This window comes from Crocodylus porosus, unplaced genomic scaffold, assembly GCF_001723895.1.
Source record: "Crocodylus porosus isolate Cpor-Errol unplaced genomic scaffold, CroPor_comp1, whole genome shotgun sequence".
In the NCBI taxonomy this organism is placed as follows: Eukaryota; Metazoa; Chordata; order Crocodylia; family Crocodylidae; genus Crocodylus; species Crocodylus porosus.
The window spans coordinates 5,554,437-5,567,082 of NW_017728931.1; the positions used below are offsets into that span (position 1 = coordinate 5,554,437).

At 44.8% G+C, this 12,646-nt stretch overlaps 1 protein-coding gene across 1 annotated transcript in view; it reads right to left on the reverse strand.

Annotated features, from left to right (window-relative positions):
• NAPB (NSF attachment protein beta) overlaps positions 1 to 12,640 on the reverse strand; it is a 49,687-nt gene extending 37,047 nt beyond the window's left edge. The window contains exon 1 of the mRNA XM_019544086.1: positions 12,520 to 12,640. Coding sequence (XP_019399631.1) covers positions 12,520 to 12,617 — 98 coding nt within the window. The 5' untranslated portion in view covers positions 12,618 to 12,640. The remainder of the gene's footprint in view (positions 1 to 12,519) is intronic.
• Positions 12,641 to 12,646: the final 6 nt, after the last annotated feature.

Consider the following 12,646-nt stretch of genomic DNA (forward strand, 5'->3'; position numbering starts at 1 on the left):
GCTGCTCATGGCTCTAACCCACACCCCGCCCCAGCTGGGTAGTGCATGCCCCTGCCCCAACCCACTCCCTCCACTGCAGGGGCCTCAATGTGCCACCCCACCCCCCCAAACTTACCAGCCGGACGCTGCTCTCCAAGCTGCCAGGCTGGCCACGTGCATGCATGTGGCATTTATCAGTGATATTAATCAACCATACCAGCCAGTAAAAGCCAATTGCTGATAATGCCAATTTTCCTTTTATTGGTGCCAATATGATATGGACCAATGTATCGGTGCAGCTCTACTTCCTTCTAGTCTGTATTTCCTTTGTCTCTCATGGCATTCTTATTAAACTCTGTTAAAAGCCTTGTTGAAGTCAAGGTATATCACATCCACTTCTCTTTCCCCATCCATATAGCCTATCATCTTATCATAGAAGGAAAACAAGTTGGTCAGGTGAATCCATGCTGGCTCTTCCTAACCATCTTGTTCTCCTTTAAGTGTTTCACAATAGATTTGCAGAGGACCTGCTCCATGATCTTTCTGGACATCAATGTCAAGCTGACTGGTCTGTTGTTCACTGGATCCCCCTTTATCCCCCTCTTAAAGATGTGCACTACATTTACCCTTCTTCAATCATTTGGGACTTCATCCAACATCCATGAGTTCTCATAAGGAGAGCTAGTAGCTCTGAACTTACCTCAGCCAAATCCTTCAGTACCCTTGGGTGCATCCCATCTGGCCCTAACAATTTAAAATCATCTAGCTTCTCCAAGTAATCCCTAACCTGTTCTGCCATTATTCTAGGCTATTTGTCCCCTTCCCCATCTCCTCTGCCAATTATACTCATCTGGTAGCTGCCCTTTTTTGTGAACCCTTTTTTATATCAGTTATTAAATACTTCAACTTTCTCTGCATTATCTGTAGTTAGATCACCTTCCACATTTCATAACAATTTACAGTTTCTCTCATCTTCCCCTTACTTTTGACATGCCAACAGAAACCCTTTTATTGCCTTATGTCCCTTGCCAACTACATCTCAAGTTGTGGCTTGGCCTTCCCAGTTTTCTCCCTGCCTGCCTCTGAAAGACTCCAGCCCAGTGCCATGGCCAAGTTTCCACTTTTTAATAGAAGGATCTCTTGAGTTTCAACTACTTCAAGAAACTGCTACCCAGCCGGACTTGCCTCCTGTTGTACTTCCCATTCCTTCACCTTATCAGGATAGTTTGCTCCTGCACCCTTAATATGGCTTCCTCAGGGTACAGCCAGCTCTCCTAAAATGCTTCCCTCTCCACCCCAGACTTGCCTCCCATCAGGTCCCTGCATTTGTTAAAGTCTGCTTTTCTGAAGTCTAGTGTCCTTATTCTGTTGCTCTCCCTCCTCCCTCCCCTTAGGAACTTGAAGTCTTATCATTTGGTGGTCACTGTAACCCAAGTTACCTTCTTCCTTCACATTTTCAACCAGTTCCTTCAGAAGACCTTCTCCCATCACTGGCCTCTTCACCAACTTAAATCAAAAAATTATCCCCAACATACGTCAGGAATTTGCTGGACTGCTTGCATACTGCTATGTTTCTCAGCCAGTGGATGGCCTGATAATTGAAGTCCCCATGTGAATCAAGTCCTGAAATTTGGAAGCTTCTATCAGCGGCATTGGTTGTAGCCGTGTAGGTTTAAAGGACATAGGCAAACAAGGTTCTTCAGGTAGATGGGATCTCTTATTAGACCAATTAACAGTTGGAAAAAAAGAAGTTCTTTGCAAGCTTTCAGGCACAAACACCGTTCACCAAGCATAGGGAGACTCTGCTGGTGTTGTGCTCTCAAAGATGGAAAAGAAGCTAATATACAACCAGCATGTCTGTGAAAATGCAAATGAGTGGAAGTTAGGAAAACAATGGGTGTGGGGTGGGGGAAAAAAAAAAAGTGTGTGAAGAAATGCAAGTGGTCAACTGGAGGCAGGGGGGTACCAGATGTCAGGCAGGCTGACATGTGTTATAAAACCATTGAAACTTCTGTCAGTTGTTGAAAGACAGCCTCATCCACCTCCTCCCCTCCTAGTTTGGAGGCCTGTAGCACATGCCCACCATGACATACCACTGCTGCTCTCTCCTCTGACCTTTATTCAGAGGCTTTCAACTGGACAACCTTCCCCTTCATACTGAACCTCCAAAACACATGTACATCACCTTTATATACAAATGCAACACCTCCCCTTTTTTACCCCCTGCTGCCTACCCTTCCTGAACAAGCTATACCCATCTATAACAGTATTCCAGTCACAGGAACTGTCCCACATTTCCCCAATCCCAATTACAACATAATTCTATGATTGTACTAGGAACTCCACTTCTTCCTGTATATTCCCCATCAAAATGTGTATACGCAAACATGAAAAGCATCTAGCCGACTGTCCCATCCTCCCCCTGAGAATATTATTAAGGTTTGTACTATGTAATTAATCCTGCGTAATGAATGCAGTTACCATCAACAAGAGAACTGGACAAAAAGGGAAAGCAGCAACTTAGGGCCAGATCTATGACAAACTTCTGCACCTACAACCCGATTCCTAAAACTGGACTCCAGGCTCTTAAAATCTATCAAAGAAGCCTCCCTGCTTTACTCTGGAGGTACCTCCCCGTCTGACCAAAGTAGTCCTAAGGTACCTGCAATTTTGCTTCTGGGGAAGCCCACAACTGTCCCAGTCTGACCATCCTGGTACCCAATTCATACTAAGATCCATGGAATCCAGAAATCAGGCGGAGTACTGCTAAAGGACCCAAATCAGAGAGAAGTGCTCCGAGTGCACCTAGCAAATCAACAACAGAAAAGCTTAGCCCAACACCGGGCACATCTATACATGCAATAAGTGTGCATAAATTTAATGCACAGTAAGTTCATGCACAGTAACCTACTTCCAGGTGAATATCTACATATTCTGTTCACCAGGGCCCCCCTTGGGGTCACCAGGAACAATGGCCACAAGCTGAGGGAGGATAGGTTTAGGTTAGATATTAGGAAGAACTACTTCACAGTAAGGGTGGCCAGAGCCTGGAATAGGCTTCCCAGAGAGGTGGTGCTCTCACTTTCCCTGGAGATCTTCAAGAGGAGACCGGATAGGCACCTGGCTGGGGTCTTATGACCCCTGCCATCCCCCAGTGCTCCTTCCTGCCCATGGTGGGGGGGGTTGGACTAGATGATCTGTCTAGGTCCCTTCCGACTCATTGATTCTACGATTCTATGTATGCACCTGGGTCAGGAGCAAATTGAGCCAAACGGAAGCAATTTAGTCCAGGGCTGCTTCTGCTCTGCCTCCCTGCAGTAGCCAGGGGGAGTTAGGGCTCCAGGTGCAGCTGCCCGGGTGCCAGGCTCCTGCTGGCAGAGGGCTCTGGGGGCAGCCCCAGGCTCCAAGGGGCAGAGGAGGAGCTGTCCCCAGCTCCAGCAACAGCACCGGTGGTGCAGAGCTCAGCACTAAGCCTCAATCCCAAGAAGGTGGAAGCCAAACTGTCCCTGGCTCTGGAGGCAGCTTCAGGTGGCAAAGAAGCCCCAAGCTCCATGCTGCCCAGAGCTGCCCCTGGAGCTGGGGACAGTTCACCCCCTGCCCCCCAGAGTGTAGGACTAAGCCCTGACCTCCACACAGCCCAGAACAAGGAACAGCTTACCTCCCATCTTCGGAGCTTGGGACCAAGCCAAGCAGCAGTTGTGCCCCCCTGCTGCCTGGGCTGACCAGGAACAGTTTGCTCCTGGGTCAGCATCTACACATCTTCTGCCATGCAGCAAAAAAAACTCTGCAGCAGGATAGTACTTGTATTTTACAAGACCACCCTGCTGTGGAGTGAATTGTGTGTGCCCTAATAGTTGTGCATGTGTAGACAATGACCCTTTACTGCACAGCAAGTTAGTCTGCTGCACAGTAAAGCATCTCGTGTAAGTGTGCCCACTCAGAGATAACATGCAGATTCATTCAAAGCTACAGCCACTGGTGACATCTGCCTGTTCAATAACAGCCTAATGGTTAGAGCACGAGCCAAGGAAGTGGGAGGCCAGGATCCATCCATCCTCTTCCCAACCCTGCCCCAGCCCTTTCAACCAAGTAACCCAATAACTAGGCTGCAGAGCCCTGCTCTCTCCAGCTTTTTCCCCCCCTTCTGGTCCCACGAATCCCATATTCATAGCTGCATGTCTTCAGTGGGAGGGACATACTGCCTCCACATGCCCCACCCTACAGCCTGGTGGCTCAAGAACTCCCCTGAGGACAAGATGTGGCTTTGAATCCTTTTGGACTGAGGAGGTCTTAAATCCCAGGCCTCCCACTTTCTAGGCCAGTGCTCTAACCACTCATCTACCATATGATGCCTAGACAAAATGGAGGATCAGATTAAACAAAACTGCATGAAGTTCAATAAGTAAAAGTTCAAAGCCCTGCACTTAGGCTACAACAATCACATTCACTAGTACAGACTGGGGACTGACTGGCTAAGCAACTGCTCCGCAGCAGCAGGACCTGGGGGACTATAGTGGACAATAAGATGAATAGGAGCCAGCAGTGTGACCTTGCTGCCAAGAAGGCCAATGGCATACTTGGCTGCATTAATAGGAGCACTGCCAGCAGATCAAGGGAAGTGATTATTTCCCTCTATTCAGCACTGGTGAGGCCACATCTGGAGTACTGTGTCCAGTTTGGGATTCCCCACTACAGAAAGGATGTGGACAAATCGGAGACAGTCCAGCAGAGGGCAACAAAAATGGTTAGGGGGCTAGGCTATGTGACTTATGGAGAGTGGCTGAGGGAACTGGGCTTATTTAGACTGGAGAAAAAAAGACTTAGAGGAGATTTAAGAACATCTTTCAAATACCTGAAGGTCCCTTCCAACCCTGTTTTTCTATGGTTCTGTATAAAGGCAGGTACCACCATCTTTTTTTCCTCCAATCATACTCCAAAGAGCAAGCTCTGCTCAGTCCTGCCAAATAATACACTATTGAAGACAAGTGCCTAGAAGGTCTCCAGAATCCACGTAGATCTTGAGTAGAAGGAGACGCATCCTAGATCAGACAATGTAGACCAAGCCTAACTCCTCTCATACACTGGCTTAGCTCAGGGATCAAGTGCCTAAACATTAAGTATCCTGGCACTTAAATTTAGAGGCACTTAATTCTATTTTGGATCTGTCCTTTATACTACAAGATACCTCCCAAACTGCGTGTGAGGATGGCTGGAAGCATCTATCAAGGTAGAATGAAAGTTTGCTATGCAGCAAGAGGCTTCCTGAAAATGCAATGAACAGACTGAATTTTATTAGTAGATGTTAAGAGTTATGAATCCAAAAAGATGACAAAAGCCAGTAGGGAAATACAGAACGCCCAAGCGAGGGACTAGCATAAGAGGAATGGGGGTGAGGAGGGGGATACAACTAGGTTACAGAAAATATAGTGTTCGCCCACTGCTGTGAGGACATGAAAACATGGTACTGTATAAGCTACCACTACATAACCCACCTTGGCCAAATAACTACCAGTTTTCCATTTAAACTAGAGAGATACTACTGCCATGTTTATTACCCTTGAGCATGTAGTGTGCTGTATTTTCAGTTAAATCACTCTACATCCAGAGCGGCTAACCTCCCGTCAAAGGAACTGTTCAGAATCTATGCTGGTATAACAATTCAGAAGTCTGAGCTATTATCTCTAGACCTTCCTTTCAGTAGGTTGAGGTTTCCTTTACTGGCAGCCTAAAGAGGTAAGGCAGCTGCTGTTATCCACAATGGCACTGCCACAAAATGGAGCAAAAGCACAATGGATTCAACAGTGCTCAGCCATTTTCTGAACAGCACAAATCACACTGACTGTGCAGTACTGAAAATGAGGGCATGCACCAATGCACAATGTTAGACACAGAAGGGTTTAAGGTCTAAATACAGGAAAGCTTACGCACAGATACAGGCCAGCATTCAAAAACAAGCTAGATATTACTGAACTATGAGAAGTAATGTTACCTTGTTAATTTTTTTTTTTTTTTTTTTTTTAAGACAGCAACACCAGTTTCTGCTCATCAGCAGTCATGTCATCTGGCAGCCAGATTGGCTTGGATAACACAGGGCGTTATTTGGAGGTGGCCTTCAGCAGAAATCAAGCTAGAAGGTTCAAATTTAAGAACTTTTGAAAAAATTCCCTAGCAGTGATCAGCAGTGTGCAGCAGCATTAAAGCCATGATTCACAAAAAGTAAGCCTCCTTTAGTTTTGTCTGCTCTCAGGGCTTTGCATCTGAGACAGTCAAAATGCCTCTTAAATGCAATACAGAAAGGAAAACAATATATAAATTGGGCTCATTTTTTTCCTATATGAAGAAATACAGTTTAAAGGAAGATGGAGGGGAAGGGAGATTCTTACTACTTCTAAGAAACAGAACTCTAGAAACTCAGGTCTCAGACCTGTTAAACAACTCCAAGAATTTCTTGAAAGCTGACTGGTAGGCCTGTGACCTTGCAGGCACTATGGACAATTATCCTGATATATAAAAACATAACCACCTCCCCATCGCAGTCCGTTTTAAAGTATATCCTCTTCTGGGTTGTTTGTGTATTAATACTCCTTTGAAGCACAAACTGCACCACCTCTTACATTAGATGCGTCAACGGCTCAATACCACCACTTGCCATAAACTCAGCTAGTCCCCTCCTTTTCACAAAATGGCCTTTAAAGAAAAAAGAAATGGAAGAACAAGTTAGATAGATTTTTCACATTCTAAAGCTCCTGGTTTATTAAAAGCCTTTCCATGAATAACTGATACACCTTGGGAATAACACATTCAGAAGAATGTGCGTCATCATCACTGCACACACTCCCACGGCGGGGTTTATTGTGTACTTGCTTCAACACCATTTTTTATTTGCAAGTGCTGATATCTGAGCACAGCAACATCAATAAGCCAACCCCGGTGACATGCAGCACAAAGACAAGCGGTGCATGGAACTTCCAATCAGATCACATTTTGTTTCATTTTGATCTACTATGAGTTTGCTCAACTAGGAGTTCTGCTTGTATGTTATGAGTTTTTTTTTGTTGTTACCTGTTGTATATTTGTTAAAATTCAACCTCCACACCCACTTCTTAAAAAGCAGAGGTAGCAGGCCCCTTATTCTTCTCTGGCTATGGGATCTTAGAGCAGTGGTTCTCAACCTTTTAGACTCAAGGCACCCCTCGGAAAATACGAGCTCTTAGTTTTCACTTGTTTTTTTGACTACAGAAAAATAATAAATCAATTCTTCCGTTGCAAAGAACTCAGAGAGACCACAACAGGTCAAAATGTTTTTTACATTATTAATTCCTATTTTAAATCTCTGGGTTTCTCTCATGAATTATGTTTGCACACCTAGCAGTGCTAATTAACATCACGTAGCATCCCACAGTACCCTTGAAAGGCTCTCAAGGCACCCCAAAGTGCTCTGGCACCCTGGTTGAGAATTGCTGGCTTACAGGTTCATGCTGCTAAAAGGACTCTTCTGCCCCTTGGGCTCTCTGCTTTGGTCATTCCACAAGGATCTACTCCATCACCCCTATTATTCCAGCAGCACAGGAGACCCTTGAGACAGTCACCTGTGGAACAAGGGGATCAACTATTTTCAAACTGCTGAGGACATGCATCTTTCTGACCATCTCACCCAAACCAAAAGTTGTGGCTGAGAATCTTTTCCTAGTGCCAAGAATTTGAGAATATTGACAACAAGCCAGAAGAAACAAGAGCTGGCAGAGTACATCTGAAGGGTCTGTCCACTGTTTATAACTGCTCACAATTTAATGGGATCTGGCTCCAATCAGGATTATGCGCTTCCACTTGGGTGTGGTCAATAGGCTGCAACTGTCATCTCATGGACTGTGCTGCTATGATTCATGGCCTTGTCACCTGTAGGTTGGATCTCTGCATATGCTCAACCCCTTAAATCCATTTGGAAAATGAAGCTAGTGCAAATCACCTGATAAGCCAAGTAGCTTGTTGTAAACACATTACATGCATGTACTTTGGGATTTGCACTAGCTGCTTACTGGCTTCCAGTTGGAGCTCAGGGTGTTGTTTTTAAGTGAGAATACAAGATGCTGCTGCTCTCCCAGCACCATAATGCCACAGTTGCAATCAAGCAGTGACTCTTGAGCTGGCTGCCCATCAGTATACAAGAGGAGTTAAGCATTCTCTGCTGGAATTAGTCTCTCTCTCCCCTGCATGAATCTGCAATAGCTTGCTGACCTTCTGGGCCTAAGGCAAAGCCCATCTGTTCAAACAGGCATATGAGGAATGTACTTCAAATCAGTACCTCTGCTGACCACCAATAATTACAGTGGTGGGGAGGGGAGACGATACACTTCCTCCAGTTCAATCCTTTGTAATGACTTTGGCCCCATGCTTTTAAAACAGATGTCAAAAGATGCCCAGAGCCCGTGATGATTTTTCTTTTCTATTATTTTAAAATTAAAAACAGAATCTCAGTTTTCAAATACAGCAGGCTAATTTCCCCAAAATACATCTAAGGCAAAAGGCTGACTATTTTTATTTAGTTATTTTTATTAAGTCTATATGGTGCAAATCTACCCTGCCCACTGCCTGACTTCAGACCCAACACAGCTAACTCCTCCTCTCTATTTTTTTTTTTTTTTTAAAACAGAGAAAGGTACTTATGCATGTTAGTCTGAAGTCAAGGAGAAGGCAAGGCAGAGTGGCACTTTTAAAAACTAACTTGTTTAGTTAGTTAAACTAAAGGCTACAGCCTAAGAAAGCTTAGGCCTTTCTGAATAGAGTTAATCTTTACAGTGCCACTCTGCCCTGCTTTCTATCCATCTTCAGAAAAAAAGCCTTCAAGTCAATTATTCAAAATAAAATTTCATGATGGAAAAATTTTGCTTTCCTGCTGCATCAGTCATTACTCAAGGCTGCAGGTGCAAAGTCCCACACAGATACACTGAACCCCAGATTTAGGAGGCATTTTGCTCTCAACCAAATAAGTTTAAGCTTTCCACCAAAATTGTCTGCATCAATGGGGTTCAAAGATCAGCCACTGAAGAGCAAATTATAGAAAGAAAAAGGTTTAAGGATCTGTAAGATAAGGAGCCATTCTTCTAAATATGGTCAACAGAACTGCCCCCATAGCATTGGTACAAAGCATCAAAAAAAACAAAAACAAAAAAAAAAATCTGGGAAGTAAGCTGGAGAAGTAGTTGATGAACGACAGCCATCCCGAATGAAAACTCCATTCTGCTAAATTATACTAATCCCTCTTTGTACTCTTGTACTATATGCTTACAGTCACAGATGGCAACTGCTGCTAGATTCAATTTCAGTGACAGCAATCCTTGGGTTTTTACCTCTAAGTCACCCTGTGCAATTTTGCTCTTTAGAAATCTTAAAACACATGAGTTTTAAGACTTCACAGGGGCCAGGATTTCAAGTTACTTTATTAAATATTTACTAAGAGAGACTGATTAAATGAGTCAACTTCAAAGGTTTTTTAGTGGACCACGACAAGGAGCAAGCAAAAGAAATGGAAAAGGGCCAGCGGACAAAAGGTGCTTAAACATTTCAAAAATAATCCAAGTTCTCCTTCTTAATAAATGGAACATTTGTGGCCCACAGGCTTCAGACTGTCAGCTTTAAACCTAGGTTATGATCCGTCAATGCGATGCACAGATACAGAACCTTGAACCCAGAAGAACATGACTGAAGGAACTGACCCCTTGTCAATAAGAAAAGAAAAATTCCCCAATCCATAATTCGTACATTAGAAAAAATAAGAGATCTTTATATTGCGTCTCTTCCTGACACTATAAGCCTTTTTCAGAACAGAAAGCAGAATAAACAAGTGGTGCAATTCTGACTGGCTGTTACAAGCGCACAGGATTTCCAGCTGACCTAACCCCACACCCAATGAACTGTAAAACTCCCATTGACTTCACTGCGCTCTAAAAAAGGCTTTTAATTTTTAATAAAACTCTCTCTTCCACAGCCTATAAAAAGTGAAGTGTAATAAAATCTTGGGCCGGGAGGCTAAAAGGAAAAAGGAGGGATAGAAGAGATGGGAGATTATCATAGACCAGTGATTCTCAACCAGGGTGTAGTGGCACCCTATGGTGACTTGAGATGTTTTCAAGGGTGTTGCAGAGTGCATTAGCACTGTTATCTTGTATATCATGTAAAGCAAGATATTTCAGAAAGGAATCCATAATGTTGAAACAGAGACCACAATGGGTCAGAATGAGGTTTCTGCAACAAAAGAATTGTTCTATTATTTTTCTGTAGTCAAAAGTGAGTGTATACTTAGGCCATTGTCAAAAAAAAATGACCGAACACTAACACTGGCATTTCCTGAGGTGTGCCTTGGGTCTAAAAAAGGTTGAGAACCACTACCATGTACACAGAAAAAAAGGAGCTGGTTAGTTCCTTCTTCTAAAAAGAAACCCAAACTACTAAGATATTTGCAGGTGCACACACGATATATAGAGTTATTTTAAAATAAGTCCAAGTCCTTAGCTTGATTAGGGAGAGGCATATACATACCATTCAGAACATCAAGCCACAAGTACTGTTCCTCACATGACACATGCACTTGTATAGATTTACTTAAATATATCTGTTAAATGGAGGTACAAACCCTGTGTGGACACATTTCATTTTAAGAGCCGTTTATTTCCATTTGGCTTAAACCTGCTTTTAACTGAATTAAAATAAACCAAAGCTGAACTGCACCAGTTAAAAATATATACCAATTTAGAAAGCACATTTAGAGTAAGACTGGTGCCCCTTACGATATAAGCCAGTCCTTATAAAAAGGCAACTCAAATGGCTGGAATCTAATGTACATGTTAAACACAGGATTCTGCATTTGGCTAATACAGCCTACCCAACTGTTAGAGCAAATTAGCAGAGAGAGACCAAGACAGGCCCTTTCTTATACCATGATCTCAGGCTAAATCCATTCAGCATTGAAGTCTAGAAATAATCAGATCTAATATAAGGGCCTAACATTTTCATAAGGATATAATGAAGCTCCTTTGTTCTCACCTACCTAGTAGACCTTCCCCACTGTGCTCAACAGCCAACATTTTTCCGCTATGAAAGAGAGAAACTAACTCTCATTTCCTTGTTTCCTAAACAGCAGACTCATCTCATACAAATTCAATAGCAGTCAAAAAGCCTCCCTGGCAACAGTAACAGCTATGGCGCCTCATTCCCTTAGCTTTGGAGGGAAGGCTGCCAAAGTTACACACTTGAACCAACAGCCTAATGGGATTAGAAACAGGATAGGTAATTAACTGATCCCCTGATCAATGTTGTTGACAAGGTTTGCCAGCCCTTCCTCTCAAAATGACACTTTCGGCATCAGATTACATCTCGCCAGGAAAGAGAGATGATCAAACCAACACACACGGAAATACAAGATACCAGCTAAAAGGCAGAGTTATTAGCCAGTCCCTAAAGATGCACTAGCTGCTATGTGGCAGATTATGTATTACAAGGAGCAGAGGAAGAAGACAGCTCTGACCACACAGAAGCAGCAGCAGCCGCTACTGCCAGCCCCGTCAAAGAATTAGCAAACCTCAGCCTGCTCATCCTAGAGAGGTGTAAATTATAGGCTAAACAATAAATACATGCTTCTGCCCCCAACCTGCTCCTCCAGCCTAAATGGCTACATGGCTTCTTACATAAAGACATCTGTGGAGCAACAATTCAACAAAACAAAACAAAAGGAAGGGATGGGTAAATGCAGGATGTTTTCCCAGAACCACTGATCAGCCTCCAAAGCTTTGAGCACTGCAGAGCACTTGGTGGTCTTGTAGCTTCAAAGCCAGGGAATGATCATTGCAACAACACAGCCATTGTTTATGAGTGCAGTCACATCTCCCTCCTTCACCGGGGCAACCAAAGAAAAAAAACAACATATGCAGCCTAGGAATCAGAGGCTCTCTCATTTGCCACAGCCCAGCGGCTGGTGCACCAAGCCTGCTGCCTAGCCTACTGCCCACACCTCTCACTGCTACCTCCTCCATCTGTTGCCTCCGGTGTATGCCTGCAAGTTTGCCAGGGCAGAAGCATCTCTTCTAGGCTGGATTCATACAGAGCCTGGTGCAGGAGGGCCCTGGCCCATTACGGTGGGCTGCAAGGTTAGGAGCAGTAAGGCACTGCTCCCAGCAGTGGCAGGGTAGAGGGAAGGATGCTCAATCCAGCTGGCCTGGCAGGGAGCAGCACTGGCGTGGAAGGGGCACAGGCACCCCCTATACGAGAGGAAGCCTCGCACCCTGCATCCACGTAGTTGCAGAGGAACACGAAGCATGCGTGAGTGTGCACACGCGTGTGTGCTCCCATGCCAAGTGATCCTGGTTCCTCACGATTCCCCTACCCGTGCTAATGCCCTAGGAGTTTACCACCACATACACACACGCATGCGATGCACACACGTGTGCCAGGGCTGGGGGGGAGGGAAGAGCCCTATGCACTACCAGCGCCTCCCATCACACTGCGGCCACCAGGCTCAAGGGACGGACACACGCCCCGGGCACTCACCCGAAGAGCCCCCGCAGGAAGGAGTGCGAGGACTTGACGCGCTTCTCGGCCTCGGCCATGAGCTGCACGGCCTCGCGCTCCTTCCCGCTGCCGTCCATCGCGGCCGCGGCTCCCTGCGCTCCGGCCG